Source organism: Manduca sexta, chromosome 20 (genome assembly GCF_014839805.1).
Source record: "Manduca sexta isolate Smith_Timp_Sample1 chromosome 20, JHU_Msex_v1.0, whole genome shotgun sequence".
Lineage (NCBI taxonomy): Eukaryota > Metazoa > Arthropoda > Insecta > Lepidoptera > Sphingidae > Manduca > Manduca sexta.
This window is the reverse complement of record NC_051134.1, coordinates 11134548-11153981: the sequence shown is the minus strand read 5'-3', so window position 1 is coordinate 11153981 and position 19434 is coordinate 11134548. Positions and strand designations below refer to the sequence as shown.

Genomic DNA, 19434 nt, shown 5'->3' with positions numbered 1-19434 from the left:
GAATCATTTATGAAAATCGTAAATAAATGATACTGTCAGCCTATTAAACAACCAATGAACTTAGTAGGCATCTCTTTTGATTATAGACTTTTATTTGGGAATATAATTGACTGTGCAGTGGCGAAGCGTTAATACAACCCGATTACTACCGGCTTCCCTTTTAGGTTTATTTACTAAATGGAAAGGCTACTACCATAAAGATACTAGAAGGCTATACTTATGGCTTAGTTTTTTTGTGAAATTCGTCGCGATGTGTTAACTAAGGTAATTTCTTGCCTCGGGTTACCTTTTGAAATAATTTACTCTTCGCCACTGTGTGACCTTTATGTATAATAAGTCTTATGTTATGTTTGAGAAGCAATAACTCAAGTTACTCAGGCATGGTGAAATAGACGCTTGAAGTTATGAATAAAATAATATAGGCTGTAATCATCGTATTACTTTTAATATGATACGAATAACGTTAACTCAATAGCATCTGTATAATGTATTTGATAAAAAAAAATGTGTATTAATATTTGTATCGCTTTGCTCGAATGGCTATATGCTATTACTACCTTTTGCGCGACTATACCCACCTGAAAAAGATATTCCGCATTAAAAAGTAACCTATACTAGGTACTCCTAGTATAGGCTAACGTAGCTTCCTATGAGAGGTTTTTTTAAGTCGGTTCGGAGTATCTGAGATTAGCACGTTCAAACAAACAAACATATTTTTCAGCATTATATAATAGTATAGAATAGTATAGTATTAAGTGCTACATATGCCCATCTTATTTTCTATATCCTTAGAGGAAATATGACGTAATAACTATTAAAACATATCCCAGGTGAAAGATTACAAGTATGAGAACATAAGCCGGCGTTTAGGCGAAGGCTTCAAGTTCAAGCACCTCACGTTTGACGTCTATAGTCTGGCTTACCCTTTGATAGACAATATCATCGCTTATTCTATAGAAATATTGCCGGATTACTAGCTCGACGACCTTATCTTACATTATGAACGTTTCTTGTTTGTATTAGCAGGAGTTAGACTTAAATAAATTGTTTAGTGATTACAAGTGTGGTTAGGGGCTTTTATCAAGAATCACGTGTTTTTGGGACTCAGACACACCAGTGGCGAAGTGTCCATATAACCAATTCCTGCCGGCTTGCGATTCGTAATTTATGTAAAATCTAATTAACATTAGAACGATTTCCAGACCGCATTAATGCATATAATTAGAACCGATAAGTCGGATCCTTTTTGGAAAATTTCATTCTTCGCCACTGAAACACTTATTACTGACTGCCTCGGTGGCGTAGTTATATTGCGTGCACGGTACGACAACTGCTTCGAGGTCCCGCGTCGGGCAAAGTGATATTTAATTGTCTCCGCCCAGCATCAGCCTGGAATCCGGAATTAGTGTCCGATATGGCGGTAGGCTTGTCCTCTATTTCATAATGGAACGAACGAACGGTGAAAGGCAAATATATTAACACTAAACACTTCCATTAAAGAAAAATAGTTTACTATTCAGTTATTCAGGATGCATCAATTCAAATCTCACAATAGCAGTTTAACTATGTTACGATAAAGTTACAACTTACAAGTATAATAAGCCACTTGTTCATTTAAATGGTGTGAACAAGTCCTAAACGTTACGGGCATTTTTTACCATCGTACCTCTTCTGACCGATCGACGATTACAACGTGACTTGCATTTGGAAAAGCAGCCTAACATGGAATGACTTCGCTTAATGATGCAGAAAAAAGAGGATAATTTAAAGTGGATCGGAAAAAATGATAGAATTTTTTCGGCCATTTACGCAAAAGAATTTACGGTAGCGAAATAACTGTCATCGTGATTAGTGTTTTGTGCTGCGTCATAAAAAATACTAGCGGCTTGTATTGTGACGTGTAAGTATCGTGTATGTATCTGTACTAATATTATAAAACTGAAGAGTTTTGTTTGTTTGAATGCGCTAATCTCAGGAACTACTAAACCCATGTTATTTTTTTACCAATAGGAAGCTACATTACTCCTGAGTGCTATAGACTTTTTATACCGGAAAAACTTTTTCACAAGGGCGAAGCTGAAGGTAAAATCTGGTATTTAATACGCATGTAATCTTTGTAAGGTTATTTTTATCCATAAATGCTACCGGATAGATAAACGATTTACGATGTATTTTTAATAAGACCGTGCTCTCTGCCCTGTAATCTTTTATACACTTGATATTTTTAAAAATTAATATTATCATGAAACTCTAAAGAGTCTACACTGAATTTGATTGTATTTTATTGAGTAATATAAATACAACGTTATCCATTTCTAACCAACTTCAAACAATTGAAGCCAAATGTCAATGATTTTGTGCTCCATTTATTGTATTATTTTTGTTTCGTTTATTTCTTTAGCGTCTTCAATCAATCCAAGGTTTATTTCAAAGCCAATACTAATAATAGGCACTCACGTTATATCTAGTGTGTAGGGCGCCCTTTAGCTAAAATTATTTTGTGAAGCCGGTCAGTGTATAGCACTTTGATTATGCCTGATATCCCGAATCTTCCATCTAACATGCTCAGCTCAGCCTACCGTTCCCTGCTAATACGACTGACGGTTGAATTTAGCTCGCAGGTCAGCAATTTTCGACTGTATGCAAATTACGCAATGTATTTTCAGTCGGGTGCGGAATCAGCTCTCATATGATATGCGCGGAATTATGCGTTGAGATGGACGGGACTTGACGTAGTGTAAGTATTCAATTTAAGGACACAAAGCTAAGCAAAATTATTTCTGCAACTAACACCTTTATATAACTAGGTGTTGCTCGCGGCTTCACCCGTGTGAAAAGCCGTTACAAAAAGCCGCTACAAAAATCCTTAAAACACGGTATTACGCCAGCGCATTGTATTTAGATCAGATTAAATAAATCTCTTATTTCCTATCGGAGCAAATTACTGAGGTAAAAAAAGATAGGTTATGTGTTAATTCAGGACATGGTCTCTTCGTGTGTCAGTTTTCATCCAAATCCCTTCGGTAAATATTGTTTTTACAAACAAAGATATAAACAATTCCATAAACATTCGCAATTACAATATTAGTAATAAGCAGTATAACCCGATTTCTGCCGGCTTCCCTTTTATAATATATGTAAGCAAAGTATTAAAATAAATTATATTATTTATAAATAAATAATTAATATTCACAGCAAATTAAGTTCGATTCTAATTATAATTAATATTAGTACCTATATTTTGTGTCGGCTTCCTTTCGGAAAGTTTCACCCTTCGCCACTGGTAAGAAATTAGATAAGTAAGGTTGTTATTAAATGTCTTTTCTGTGCGTTTGTATTCGCTGCATCGTAGTATCATCTCTCTTACTTTATTGTCCGAATTTATTTTTAAACGACTTAAAAAAAGGAGGAGTTTCTCAATTCGATTGTATATTTTTTTTTATATATTTGTTGTTCTCAAAAGTTTAGACTGGGTTAACCTATTTTTGATGAATCTTTTTATTCGAAAGCTGATATTTCCCGTGTAGTCACATATAAATTTCATTGTTGTTGGACCCTTGATAGGTACCGACTCCAACATTGGTAACCAGTATAAGGTAATGTTCAATTATTTCTTATGTTATATTTAATATTCAATGGTTTTTCATGGCGGTACAATATAATCAATACATTGTCACTGTCGAATGTCAATATTGGGAACTATGATGGAAAGTAATATACTCTGGAACTTTGAGCTAATTTTATTCTGTTTCGTGACGCACGTTAGAAGTCAAATTCTAGACATTTCGTATACTATAATGTTAGTTTACGTTAGCACACCAGTTATACTATTGTAGAATGTTTATTAGCATGTTATTGGCTATAGACCGTAGCCTTTAAAGGTCTCCAGACGTATCAAATTGGGCTGGCATTTAAACGCGTTTTGTAATTAATTATATAGGTAGAACTGTTTGGTGTTTGACGATATTATACTGAGAGCCTGTTTCACAACTTCCGATTAAATTCTATTTGTCACATAAACGTATTAGACGACCAAATACATGTCAGACTCTAATTAAATAAATAGTAATAAAATGAGTAGGTACTATACACATATTTTTTTATATTTATTTAATGAGCTCCTTCGTATTTTTGCGATGTCACTCCATACGTTCATTGGTGTTTACTCACTTCCCATGCTTTCAAATATTTTTTTTTAATATCCTCCTCTATCACAGGAGCTGACAACATACTATCTATATACCTGTTTAATACGCCCTAAGTCATTTAAATGTTGTGTAAGGAATGCACTAAAGTGTAACATTATAATTAATGTAATTCTAATAATTGTACCATTGAGCAAGAGATTCGTAGCTTAGCGACATCTATCAATTAATAAACAACAGCACTGTTTTTAATCATGTATCATACCTGCTCAATCCATAAATAAAATGAGCACACATTGTTTAATTTATGTTGCACCACAAAACAAAAACCCAATTTCTATCATTTTTACTAACTCAAGGAAAGCGTTTATTGTGTCAAACGGTGAAACAGGTAACTGGCAATCATTCAATATAAAGCTTTATAACACTTGGACAATCCAATCGGACCGGCCATAATACGCGCGAGATTGCCCTGTGAATTCAGATGCCATCGTGTTTGATGCACAAACCGTTGGAGATTAAACCGGATCGTATTGGCCACAGGATGCCGAGGGATTTCATTGATATTGCCGATCGTAAACATAACGGTTGAAGTGAAGTGTAGAGTTGGGACCGTCATTGGTACTTTTGTACGGAATGGTTCATTCGATGTTTAAAGCGGTCTTATATAATATGTTTAACTAACCTTTAAATAAAATCATGTAATAATACAAATATATACTCACGCCTTCTATCCCTGAAGGGGTAGGTGGAGACGGAATTGGTGCACCCACTTTTCGCCGATAATATCCGAATTTCCGTCCCATAATGTGATAAGCGACGAGCCTATCCCCATATCGGGCACAAATTCCAAACTCCCGGCTGAAACACAATATCAGTTTACTCGACTCGGTAAATCGAACCCAAGGTCTCAGCAACACTGCAATCATACAGTAACACAACTACGCCACCGAGACGGTCAATAATGTGCAACAATCAGTAAATTGGCTCAATTTCTAGAAGACCAATTGATAATTATGTACTAATCACGAAGTAATACTTCTAAAGCATGCAAAATACTGTAGATAATTTAAGACGTATTATAAACTATAATATAAAATTTAGGTAATTATATAGTTTTAGTAATAATCGTTAAAAAATTAGGTTCTACCAACATAGCATGCCATGTATAATCAACACATAAATTAAGTATATACGCTTTGTAACAGCGCCTAAGATATCTCACTAAATTGGTAACGTCTTTGACCAGTACTTAACTTAGTTTCATCCAAGTTTCATCATGCATCATGAAACAAACTGGACCGCAGTTCACACGAAAACCGTCTACTGAAACTACAAAAATCTCGTAAACAGTCACTCCATCCTGAATGCAGGCTTTAGTCTTCCCTGACGTGATATAAAGTATTTTTGTAACGACACTCGCTCATATCTCGTTTGTTCAATACTTTCAAGTGTTCCGCTTGGTTTGAATTTTAATGGAATTATAAAAGCCGTTTCCATAAAGGGTTTTAATATATGTATTTTATCTTTATAACCTTATTGTTTGTGTGAGGTGTGTGGGCTTTGAAATGCGGGTACTACGAGTGTAGAGCCCTTAAATATTTGTTTATGTTATCTTTACATCCTAGGGCTATATTTGTTAAAGCATAAGATCGAAAGGTTTTAATAGAAGCACTCTCATACAGTATTATGCATAGATTGCTACTTATGCACATAATATTTGCTTGCTAGACGATCTCGTCACACTGTCGGTTTAAGCTAACAGAGCCTATTCAAATTATAAATGTTCTTAAACCAAGCCGCGTCAAATTTTCCAAACTTAATTCATTTATTCCGAGCTGAATAAGACTGAAAATTTTAAAATGAACCGTTCGTATGGCTTTTGAATTTAATTAATATTTTAGAACAAAAAACAAAAGACGAGCGCATAAGAACCCCTATTGTGCTTCCAAGCGCTGCAAAAGCGAAAGGAATTAATGAATGAAATGGCGAAGTTAATAACTTTAGCGATGTAATTGCTGGATCAGTTTCGGGTGAAGGTGGGTTTGCTACATTAAGGCGGGAATACACAGGACTTTAGCTGCCTTTCCTGCATAACAGTTCCTTGCACGTGCCACCCACTTTATATACGCTAACAAGCAAGTCTGTATTTAGGAAGCAAGTAGATTGTACAAAATTTTGTTTACTGATATGCCATATAACGAAGGCGTCGCGGTGTCTGCAAAACCGTTCGTCCAAACTAGACCGTCTCGGTATTAATTCGCGCCGTCATCATTTAAAACCAGGCATGGGACGCCATTGCATGCAAGTTTGTTTTGTAAATATATCCCCATTGTGGCATTGTGGCATCCATGATACAGCACACACGATACTCGTTTTCCTATCAAGTGTATCCCCAACTTTACCTACGTCTGTCAAACTATAACTCGCTACTGTTCTGTGTTTAATGTAATGTACCTACTTACTTTAATGGCTTTACGTGTGTATTTTGAATAATTTATTTGAGAGAGATTGAATTTCTTTAGTAATTAAGGTAGATCCGCTCTTATTCTACTCAGTTTGAGTGTGAATATTCTATAGCCTTAATAATGTGTGGAAGATTATGAATAATAAATACGTGAGTGACGGATACAGGCAATATGGCGGACGTTCGTCTTCTGCCTTAGTTGTAAAAAATTATATATCTTATTTTTAAAATAAGAATAGTATGGAGAATTTCCGATCCTAAGAATTTAGTACTATCGCGAAAAGTCACCGTACAGACATAGAAAGAAAGAAAGAAAGAAAGAAAGAAAGAAAATATTTATTTGTAACAAGCAAAATTACATAATAATTACAAGTTTAATACATTTAAATCTATTTGCTCGTCACAAAAGCGAACCCAGCTCAGCATATGCTGATAAAAAAACCAGCGCTGATCTTCCGTTGGGCCGTTTCGTGATGTCACGGGCGCCAAAGGCATAAAAAAAAAAAAATAACAAAACTAAAAGTACAAAACTAAAACTGCACCAAAATGCATGGGGGAATGAGTAGACATCCAGATCACAAAGGTAAGTAAATAAATTTTTGTACCGATTAAGTTATAATTGAAATTAAATTAAGTTAAATTAAATTAAAAGTATAACGAAGCACGCGTAGGATGTAATGGCGCGGCCGCTAATAGCGGCCCGCTATGCTATCTAAGGTATGTATGTAGTATGTACGCATCGCGAGCGCACCATTACATCCGCGCCCCCTCAGCGCTTCCCCTCTGGCCGCGCCGCCGCGCCGCGACGTTGCCACTTGCCAGTCGAGCGGGGCTTTTCATGCGTACGCTCATGTCACTTCGTCAAAGCGACTCGCGCGCAAACCCGCATTTGATTTTTTCATTTCCGAGGTGTATTGGTTAATTATAATAGGTGTATGTAAGTTATAATTATATAAATAAATATTAATGAAATAAATACTAAGGTAGAAGTTTAAACGATAATTTATTTATATTTTATATTATATGGCGCTAGTATCATGTCTCAATCGCTCCTGAGCTATTTGATGATCAAGAATGAATTTTTTTAACTTCACTCTAAAACTGTGAACACATTTCAAATTCTTTATAGGTGGGGGGATGTTGTTCCAGCACTTGGTAGAAACATAGCGGAAGCTGCCTCTGAAAGCGGCAGAGTTATGACGTCTAGTGATAAGCTGTTTTACACACTGCCGGGGCCCATAATATGACTTGCGACATGATACCCAGGACAACTTACTATGAAGATAGCCAGGTGCTTTATGTTTCAAGACCTCAAAAAGAAGACACGCAAGATGAAGTTTGCGCCTGTGTTTCATTTTAAGAATGAAGTGTTTATTTAAATAAGGTGAGACATGTGCTCGTAATGGTATATTAAAGCAAAAACGGGCGCAAGCATTTTGCACTCGTTGAATTAGCCTTTGTGTCCTAGCTAGCAAACGTGGACCAAAAACCGTGTCCATATAATTTAATTTCGATAGAATAAGGGATTCTGCAAGCTGCACACGCAAACTTTCCTGAAGATATGGTTTCATTTTATATAAGACCTTCAATTTATAAAAACAATTTTTATTGAGTGTGCAACATGCTTTTCAAAACGCAAATCACTATCCATATGTAAACCCAGATTGCGAGCTTCATATACACGCTCAATCGGCTTGCCCAAAAGGTTGACATTTAGTGATGGGTTTAAGATACGAAGTTGATGATTGCTGCCAAACATCAGGTACTTTGTTTTGTCCGATTAAGCAGTAAGCAATTGGATGTAGACCAATTTGCAATACTGGAAAGGTCCTCATTCAGTTTAGTTATTGCACTATCCATTTCCGTTGGTTTGAAGGAGATATACACTTGGATGTCATCTGCATAAATATGGAATTTGCAATGTCTAATGTGCATGGTAATGTCAGATGTATACAGTATAAACAAGATTGGGCCCAATATGGAACCCTGCGGCACTCCTCTAGTAATGGGCACTTTGTCCGATGTAAGCGAAGATCCATCATTGCGACCAAGCTTGACATACTGAAAACGATTACTTAGATAACTGTTAAACCATTTTAAGGCGTTTGAGTCAAAACCGTAATGAGATAATTTAGATTGTAAGAGATTAATATTTATACAGTCAAAAGCCCTTGAGAAGTCTAATAATACTAACAGTGTGCACATACCTTCATCTTGAGAACATAATATGTTGTCCGTTACATCAAGCATAGCTGTCACTGTACTGCGACCTTTTCTAAAACCAGATTGTGTCTCAGGCAAAATATTATTATTTTCAAGGTAATCGACTAATTGTTCACAAATGGCTTTCTCCATAACTTTAGATAGACACGGTAAAATGCTTATTGGTCGTAAATCTTTAAATTCTGAAGGATTTGATTGCTTGGGTAGAGGACGCACAATCGCAAGTTTCCAAACATCAGGAAATATTGATGTAGTGATGGACAAATTAATAAGGTCTTTAATAATATTAATAGCCATAAGGAAATGTCATAATAAGCATATCTAGACTTATAAGGTCACTACCTTCAGCGTTCGATTTCAATTTTTTAAAATTTTTTATTATAGAATCCAGACTAACTGCTTTCAAGTGAAAGGTAGCATCACTAAATTTGTGGCATTCAAAAGAATGTCAGTTGCGAAAATGCTGACATCAGAGTTACCCGGAATATTTAAAAAATGGTTATTTATGCTATTTGGGTTATTAAATAGGGAAGGTAATTCAATATTATTTTTTGGAAGTAAGGTAGTTTTAAGATTATTCCATAGTAACTGGGGCTTATTTATTTTACTATTTATGTGATGTTTAAAATATGCTGACTTTTCGAAGAAGAGTGCCTTATTAACAAGGGATTTTAAGGTTTTATAATATTCTTTTTTGATGCCGCACCTGTTCTTATTATAGTCTGCTGAAGCTTCATCTCGCAACTTCATCATTAGTTTTATGGTATCTGTAATCCATGGATAGGAACGGTCTTTGATGATAACGGATCTTAAAGGTGCATGCAGATTAAATAGTGCAATAATACTAGAGTTTAGAGCATCAACAACATCATTAACATTGTCTAGTGTTGATATTAGGTCCCATCTAATAGATTGCAGATTTGCGTTAAACGCGTCTAAGTCAATATTTTTCTTAGATCTATATGTAATTATACGTGGAGTAGGTTTCTCGCGTTTAATAAGAAATTCACAAACTACAAGGCAATGTCCATAGAGAGAACCAACATGCTCTACAGTCACCTTTTTTGTGGCTAGATCGGAGCAAACAACATCGATGAGCGTCTGACTAGTCTCAGTATAATGTGTCGCCTCAGTGACTAGCTGAGAAAGACTAAGACAGGATAGGAATGCCATAAATTTTATTGTTTTAATGTCATCATTACAAAATAAATTAATATTAAAATCACCTAATAAAATTAAATTGTCATAGTTGGAGAATGAACTGATAGAATCTGTTATAGCGTCTAAAAATTGGTCAGTATCCAACCAAGGTGGCCGATACGCTGTGCCAATAACCAGCTTCTTGCCATTGTGGTTCAGAGTGAACCACATTTGCTCAACTGAACAATGCGCTGGAGCTGCTGGGTTCTTTAGGTCACGTAGATTGATGTCACGCTTAGCATAGAAACTAACGCCTCTCTCCCCGCGAGCGCAACTCGCGCGGTCTGGGAATGTGCCGCAGGCGGTAGCCCGGCAGGGCAGGAGCACGGCCCTCCTCACCTGCTCTTAGCCAGGTCTCATTTATCGCTAGTATGTCAATATCATTTCTAACCACTGCTGCTACAAAATTGTCATGGTTTGTACCAAGGGAACCCGCATTAAGCAATCCAATTTTTAGAAATTTATTTTTGATCATTGCTCGTACCCGAAGACGATTGTATTAATACAAAATAGAAAACGCCATAAAAATATAAATATAAGTTTGTTAAAATTGTAAATAATTAATACCATGTAATAGTTTATTAATTGTAGTTGTAAATAGTTTATTAATTGTAGTTGTAAATAGTTTATTAATTGTAGTTGTAAATAGTTTAATTTATTGGTTTTATAATGTATAATAATAAAGAGTATTGTAAAGTGTAAAGTGAGATAAAAATTAATGTGACTAATATGTATAGGTAAATAAATACAAAGTGTTGAAAAACTAGTAATATTAGCAGTTTGATCTAGATGTCTACACAAAGCCATAAGATAAAATGCAAATAATGATAAAATTAAACAATCACATATACTGTCCTTTAGATATCGGCAGGACCAACTGAGTGCTATCCAAAAATTCGACTTATGTCATCTTCACAAGTGATACGTTCAACTTTACGGCCATCCTCCTTACGAGCGAACACCCTGCCCCCTTTGGTCCACACGTACCGCCAGTTGTGAGTACTACCGGCTTGACGGGCCTTGTAAAATATGTGACGGTTCGTACGAGTTAAGCGCTCATTTATGTAGACTCGGTGCGCCGGTCTCGACGGACCGCCAAAGCCAAGCTCGCTCGTATTAAAGCCGCGGCGCACACGTGCCTCTCGCAGTAATGCATCGCGAGTCGCGCGGCGCGCAAAGCGAACGACTAAACTCCGTGGGCGCTGCGCAGCGGGATTGAAAGTTCCTTCAGAAGGTTCCTCCCGGTTACGTCGAGTAGAACCGATGCGCTCGACATGTACGATGTCTTTCTCATCAATAGCGACGCCCAGTTTATTGGAGAGAACCTTTACAAGGTGCAGGGTGCTTTCTTCTTGGCTTTCTGGTATTCCGGTCACCTCGACATCATTAAGTAAGAGCTCCTGATCCCGCTCATTTAATTGAGATTTTAGCTCAGCTACGACACCTTCCAATGGACTCTTGTCAGATGCCTTTTCGCTTAATTTGTGCTCTAAAGCATCCACCCTTGCTTCTAGGCTGTTCATATGCTCAGCACATCCTTTAAGAGAATCCTTCAGCTCGGCCATCTCTGTACGCAATTGCAGTACTTCATGCCGCATTAAGCGAAATTCAGCACACAGTTCCTCCTTAAATCGTCGCAGCTCCGTTGCCACGGCAGGAGAGAGTGATGCCACCATATCATTCTCAGCATGGCCTACTGTTCCCGGGCTCATTAGGTCATCAGAGCTGTGTCCCATATCTGCCCTCCCACGCACCGGTGTTTCCGCTTTGTTATCCCGCCGGTCATTTTTGGTGCATTCAGGGCAGCGCCACGACGTGATTGACGTACCTCTCGGCAAACCTACACACGACCGATGGTACGCAGCATTGCATATACTGCATTTAACGCCCTCTGCCGGTGACAAGAACTTAGCGCAGCCGCCACATCTAATTGACGGCATGGTTATCGATTGCACTAAGACGTATTAAGGAGTATCACTAGATGGCGCTGTGCTTATAGTCTTGCAAAAGTGTACTATTATATAATAATATGGTGTTAGTGTGATTGTAAACACCATAAGATGCGCACAGCGATCGAAACTTAGGGCGCGCGCTCACGAATCACTCACTCCAAGTATTTATAGTTATTTATTTACGTATTTTTTTGTTTTTTCCTGCCGATTCGGGTAGATTTAGGTTCACTGTGATAGTTTTAAAATAAAATTCCAGATTAAACCTTAGTCACTGCACTAAAACTTCAGATAACATTATATGATGCGAATAATACTGTGGAGAACTGTTCATGCAATAAACTGGTTAAATTAAACGTTTTATATTATTTTACTCAATAAAACAACCGCGACCAGCTTAAACTAGTTTGCCGTCCGTGACGTCACTCCGAACGAACATAAACAAACTTTAGCCGAAATATATATTCTAAATATACAAATTACTAAAGGTCTGTTTTACAAGATCTAAATAAATGTATAAGCCGACAAAAACAAAAGTCACACTTTAATCTATGCTTCCAAATTAATAGCAACAAAATGAGTACTATTTACGTTACTTTAATATAACTTTCCAATAAAATTTACTACAAACCGAAACAGGCCCTCAATATTATGCAACTGACAATAGATAAACTTGTCACCGCAATAATTTGACAGTGTTTTATTCCCGCATAGTAGTCCTGCTTTAGCACGGACTTCAGATATGACTTAACTATGTTTTCATGTAGAGAACGAACATGACTTTGAATTAAGTTAGAACTTTCGTTAACAACAAAGGAAACCCTGATAGTTCGAATAATTAATTAACTGTACTTTGCAATCGAGATTCTTTGGCACATCGTTTGCTATGTGTACTAAAACCAACTTTAACGTCTTTGTAATAATGTATAATTCTAATAAAATTAGAGCAGTATTTAAGGCATCTGTGGCATTGATTTCATATAATCCGATTCGTGCCGCCTTCCCTTTCGCAATTTATGTAAAAATCTAATTATCATTAAAACGATTTGCATTACATTTATGCATATTAGTACCTATATTATCTTATCCACAGCGTTTTTGGACTACTTATTTCAGTAGTTTGCAAGTAGGTACTGGGAAGATGATCACTAATGTTTTTGTTATCGCTTCAATATATTTAGAACCACTTATTAACTGATAATAAAAGGCACTGCTTTTTCATTTCTCATTCAAATAACTTAAAATCTTTAACAGCGTATGTATTTCCTCGAAGTTTGAGACAATGTTAGTGTCGGAAACAAACGTGGCGTAATCCACACCAGACTCAGCCGTTAATAAATCCCCTGTTGCAAAGAAAGGTACGCTCTATAAATCTGCGAGTTAAATGCGTAAGTTATTTTCGGCTATAATTTATAGGTTTTCGAAGTGTTTTGTGTTACAATAGAAACGTGCTCGAAGATATTCACTATGGCAAAGATTATCGAATATATACGAAGTTATCTATCGCGCTTTTATACCCTTTCCTGAACCGATTTCTATGTAATTTTGTACGAAGTAAGCTTAAACAGCGAGAAAGGACTTTGAGTACTTTTTTGATGATACAAAATTAAATCCTCATGGGCAAAGGCACGAGCAAACGCTACTAGAGAGAGAGATTTCTTTTTAGGATTTTACTTTCAGACACTGTAAGCTGATACTGCGTAGATCGGACCACCAACAGGTAAAAATTTAAAAAGTTGCATAATTGTAAAATGTAGGTAGATATTGTAACTTCGACTTTGCGGATGACCAACACCTCAGTCCTCCCCGTAACCACAAAGACTGCATTCATCGAAACGTCGGCAGAAAATTTAAATCGGCAGAATATATTAACACAAGGAAGATCTTTTATGATGTTCTCCGAGATATACAATTCACCAAGATAAACAGTTTGATTAGAGGTATCAATTTCAACGATGTAAGATCCGAAACCCTTTGATCATTATCAAACCCACAACGTTATTACGATCATAAACTTCATTAGTGTTTAGTGTTAGCTGAGGGTGTTTCTACTTAGCAATACAAGCAAATTATACTTTAAGGATATTTTGTCAAGCGCAATTATGTTATTTGGATTGAAATGTTATTAATTATTTCGTATAGAAGTGTACACGGGCGGCTAAATCAATGTTATAATCGCCACTATATATATTATTACGGCGATATGGATACGCGTACGTGTGTGAAAATTTCCTAACGCTGTCTTTAGGACCTTAAAATAAAATATTTTTTCGGATTTTATAATATAATTTTTTTTCGACGTTTTGAACTTTGCAGCTTTCGTAGTCACTGGGGGGACTGTGATGTTAGTCGTCGAAAAGCCAAAGTTACAATATATACTTAGAATTTACAATTAGACAAAATTACTTTTTTAGCTGTTGTCGGTCCGGTTTCCGAGAATAAGCTCACAGTGTCTTAGTTTTATTTCAATGTTTAACATTCGCGGAAACATAAGAAATTATTATACTGTCGTTATGAGTCGAGACAACCAATATAACTGTTCGTGCATGGCTACTCGAAATACCTACTGCCGCTAGTACAGTCAGACAAAAATGTAGCAGAGCAAATTCCAAATTCCAAACCACCTTTAAACTTTTGTGTCCCTGTCGTTTTTTTGCACGTATATAAAATTCAAAAGGTTAATTTTAATTTGGCATAAAAAATCATATTGCGATTGAAATTAGTGTGTAGAAGACATTTAAAGTTATCCCTTGCGCGGAAAACTGAGTCTTAACTAAAAAATTACAAGGTTTGATTTCATATGACAATAATACTAAAAGAAGTGCAAAAATAATTGATGCGTATCATAAGAAATCTATATTATATAATACGTAGGGAGAAAACTTTGTACCCTCTTTAAGCTTTTAAGCACATTGCATGACGAAGTGTGAGATATAGCATATTAAAAATTCATATAGAAATGTGCAGAAATATTAAAACAAATACTAATATATTAAATTGGATGTTCGAATTTCGGCCACTAGTAAATATAAATAGACTTCTAGCATATGAAGCTGCGTACTGGCCACTTGAAATTGTAAGACAAAAACTAATTTTAACTTCTTGCAATATGAATCATCAGGGGATTAAAGGAATACTCTATCTTCAAACAAGCATCCAAGAATATCCGCACGTATCTTCCTTAAACCCATGAATACGATGAAATACCTTCAAAATAAAAGAAGACGCGTCTCATGACGGGGAATAGCGTTATTACACACGATATCGGGAATTCTTAAGAACCGCATCCCTATGTATACAATAACGCCAATTTTGATTGAATGGATCTTTTTAAATAAGCCACGTTATACACAATTGTCATACAAATAAAGGAATGGGAATTTTGAGACGTATATTTTCGTGGAATCGGCCGGATTGGTTTTCCATCACAATGTGACGGATTCTGAATATTATGCGCCTCGGGAATTAGAAGGGATTTTCGAAATGTACAATTTAAGTGTTTGGTTAGGTATATCATTATTTTATTTTACATCTAATAACAAACGGAGTCGGGCCAAATAGAGGGTCAATTAACAAGATATAATTATTCCTCTCCAGTCGACACAATTATGCCGGCCTGGTTGAAATCGAATATTTACGGGCTTATCGCCATATCGGGCACATGTTTTAGGCTGAAAGTTAGAAGAAAAAAAAACAATATAACTGCGTAACACGGGATTCGAATCCGAGATCTCGGAGAGAATGTCGCACCACGCACGCAATGCAAGTACGCCACAGAAGCAGTTCATACCATCAGGACTGTAGTGTGTTTGTTACTATAATATTTGTACAGAAATTAATAATGTTTGGAAAATAGCGTGACCCATAAGAATATGATAAATACATGCACTCTACCAACCCGCATTATCTCAGACTTACATCAATACAGGACCAGCACTGACCCAATAGTGGGACAATCTCAGAAATTTTCCTAAGATTATAACTACGAATATTCGCGAGAATGGCTGTTAGAAGTAAATACGGTATCCGAAGAAAAAACTTAAATGCAATTTACCCTTAAAACAGACCATTTTCATCTCGGAAAAGTACACAGTGAAATTTTTACCGAAAAACAATCTTCATGCGAACGAAGCTAGTAACAAAAGTACTTATCGACATAATATCTATTGTGAGGCTAATGTATTTTAGATTTGACGAAAAAGCATGTACCAATCACAGAGTCCCAGGCGTTCTTAGAAACTTCTTTGTCAACTTTGGTTTTGATATTTCGTTTGAGAATAAAATAATGGAGTCGTAAATCACATGTCCGAACTTTATCGCATGTTAAGTGTTATTGATGGAATTTCTAAGTAATAAATTCTTGGAGACCGACCTGAAAATGGTGTGAGACAAGATTGAAAAATGAACCGATGCCGCAGCTGGTCCAAACAGGCATGCAGTTTTAGATTAAAAAGATTTCGACAAAATGAGAATGTTCGCAAAATCTGTTACAGAGATACCACAAGTTATATTAAATCTTGATTGATTTTCTTTGTAAAATAATATTTCGTTTCTCGTTTATTTTTTATTATTATCATTATAAATGTGAAAGTGAGGATGTTTGGCTATTCGTTAGAAATAATCGTTGGAACAGCCACGGATTTGGATGAAATTTTGTACACAGAAAGATTATATCCTAATTAAATGTATAGATCACTTTAATCCGAAAAGTAACTTCTACCAGCTATACCCTTGCCGCAACCAAACGTTAGTATTTAAATGATCATGGGATTTAATTAATGTTTCAATTATGTTTTAAGCCTAAATCCCTAAACCATTAGCTAAGCATTAAGCAATAATTATCTAAATCCGCTTATATCACAATTGGACACATTGTTGCGGCTGTTTATGACATGAGCAATGCCTGACAGACTCGAATATTATAATAGATACCGAATAAAAGTTATTCTGGTTCTATTATATTGAATTTTATGTAGCGAAAAATTGGTTCTAGGCTGCGTTAGGATAAATATTCCAATGTCCAATCGGCTCAATAATAATAACTTACGCATTTTGCAAAATGTATTTGACTCTTTAAACGCCTGGTGCTTGTATGAAGGAATTCCAATCGAACCTCGGACCTTAATAAACCATTACACTTACCAGACCACAGGATATAAACACATTGCTATTATGCAAAAGGGCCAAGGCATTTTTGACTTTTAATTAAAGTAAAAGATCTTACTGTAATAAAATTTAAAAAAAATATTTCCTAAATGCTGATCTAATAAGTGCATTGTCACAAAAAACTCAAGACCCTCCCGCGGCGTTTTAAGAACCTCTCTTCTTGCGCGTCGCGTCAAGAAGCTAATTAATCTTCCTGTTAAAAACAAAGAATACTTAAGAAAGTGAGAAGCGTTTGATAGCTCCATTGAGGATATACTTATCTATGTATTGTTCGAACGATAAAGGAAAACGTTGTGAGCCAATCTACGTATCTATGAAATCTACATTAGAATGTCGAAAGTATCTTAAGTCTACCAACCCACACTACATCAGCGTGGCAGACTAATAAAGTATAAATAGCACAAGTATGTATAAAAAAATAAATAATGGAATGGAATATATGTAAGGTGGAAATCATTCTTACTGGATGTTTTTTAGTTATACCTAACGGGTTAGTTTATTTTTAGATATCTACGTAAACTGTGTAGGAAATATCAGAATATTATATCATAGATATGGCATGTGTTTACAAAAAATGATTTCGAACTTTTCTGTGAAGATTAAAAAACTTATATGAATTGTTATAACACTTAAATATATCAGCTTTATTATGTATTTAACAATAATTAAAGAAAAAACTTCAACCTTATAATGTGTAATTACTTTAATAAACCTTTTTAAGCAAACTTCGACCCACAGCTCCTTCGAGGGATCCTTTCCCTGAAGACTTATAAATCGTTATTATTCTCGTTAAATACTTTCTCTCTTTAAGTATATCCCTAAACTAACTAAGCTCTAAAACGCGTTTGGAAAATTTTGTCTAATTATAATGACTATACTCCAAAGTTATTTGAGAGGTAATTCATCGTACTAAGACGGGAGAGGTCATTAATTTCCACGAACTCTCCGACGGAGTGCGATTTCTATAAAGCTGTAAAGTAATGTAGATCCAGAACGTTTTCCTGTGGAGTAATCTACGAATAATCACGTTAAAAGTTTATTTGAGTTAGAATGAGTGTCGTGGCTTTTATCGGAAGGGTAGGCAGAAAACTTACCAGGCTGGTGAAGCGATATTGGATTTTTCGTCACAGTATCAGCTCGGCGTCTGAGATTAGTACCCGAAATGGCAATCGGCACGCCCCCATCATAAGATAACACGAAACACACATAACGAAAATTCATGCTCTGGTTTCTACCACCTCTGCCTATCCTTTCGGGGATAGTGACGTTATGTATGTGTACAAATATGAGATAGTTGATAACAATTATATCGGTATATTAGGTACGAATTCTGGGCTTATTTTGAAGCGATAAATCAATAAGAATTTTAACTTTCTCATTTGAGAATCAAACCCATAATCCTACTACTGAAATGGGCCACTAGACCAAAGGCGCGACAAAAGGTTACGCAGTGGACTAAGGCCTAAACTCTCTAAATAGGATATAATATTATTCGAACAAATACGAGAATATCTAACTATATAATAATTGAGAAACGGGGTATCTATAGCTTCCTTAAATCAGTCTAAATGCCAAGGGATCGCAGCGATATAGATTCAAGATGGAACTCAATTTTGTAGAATTAACAACTATTGTCTGCATTTCGTAGGTTTGAATGCAAATCTGATATATATAACGCATTTGTTACATAAGACGTAGAGTTCCATTGACGCGGTTTATAAATAAAGTAGATCTAAATGCTTATGCAATCTACTTAGTACCTCAAGTCTAGTCTCTATATTGACTTTTGTCAATTAATATTAAATTCAACCATACAAGGAAACGTTTACTGGTGACTGAAATTGACTGGTGGTAGGTCTTCCTACAGTCTATGTGAGAGTCCGCCTGGGTAGGTACCTCCGCAATGTGTATTGCTGCCGCCAAGCAGCAGTGTGTAGCCACTATTGTGTTCTAGTTTGAAGGACATTGTACCCAGTGTAACTACTGGACATAATGAGACTTAACATCTCACGTCTTAGGATGGCGAGCGTTGTGGAATACCAAACAATACTTGGTAATTCAACGTGTTGGATTTCTACTGTTTATGAGCGGTCGTATGCGATTACCATCAGGCGAACTGCAAACTCGTCACGTCAATTAAAGCAATAAAAAAAATACCAACTGACTAAATAAGAAATGAAAAATTCCAACAAAGTTACCCAGTTCAAATCTATAAAAGAAACTTTAGTAATTGAAAACAACATAAAAATACCGTCAAAAGAAATACTCACAAAAGCTGTAGAAT

General features: G+C 35.9%; 2 protein-coding genes across 2 annotated transcripts in view; one reads left to right on the top strand and one right to left on the bottom strand.

Moving 5' to 3' along the window:
- The window catches only part of LOC115440696 (tachykinin-like peptides receptor 99D), a 189632-nt gene that overhangs the window by 132421 nt on the left and 37777 nt on the right, over window positions 1–19434 (top strand). The window lies entirely within an intron of this gene.
- On the bottom strand, window positions 10791–12405 carry LOC115455187. Its single transcript, XM_030183865.2, has one exon. The coding sequence runs from the start codon at window positions 11973–11975 to the stop codon at window positions 10920–10922; it is 1056 nt and encodes a 351-aa protein (XP_030039725.1). The 5' UTR covers window positions 11976–12405; the 3' UTR covers window positions 10791–10919.

Coding starts and splice junctions, on each gene's coding strand:
- LOC115455187 (XM_030183865.2), bottom strand. CDS start 11,975: ATGCCGTCAATTAGATGTGGCGGCTGCGCTAAGTTCTTGTCACCGGCA.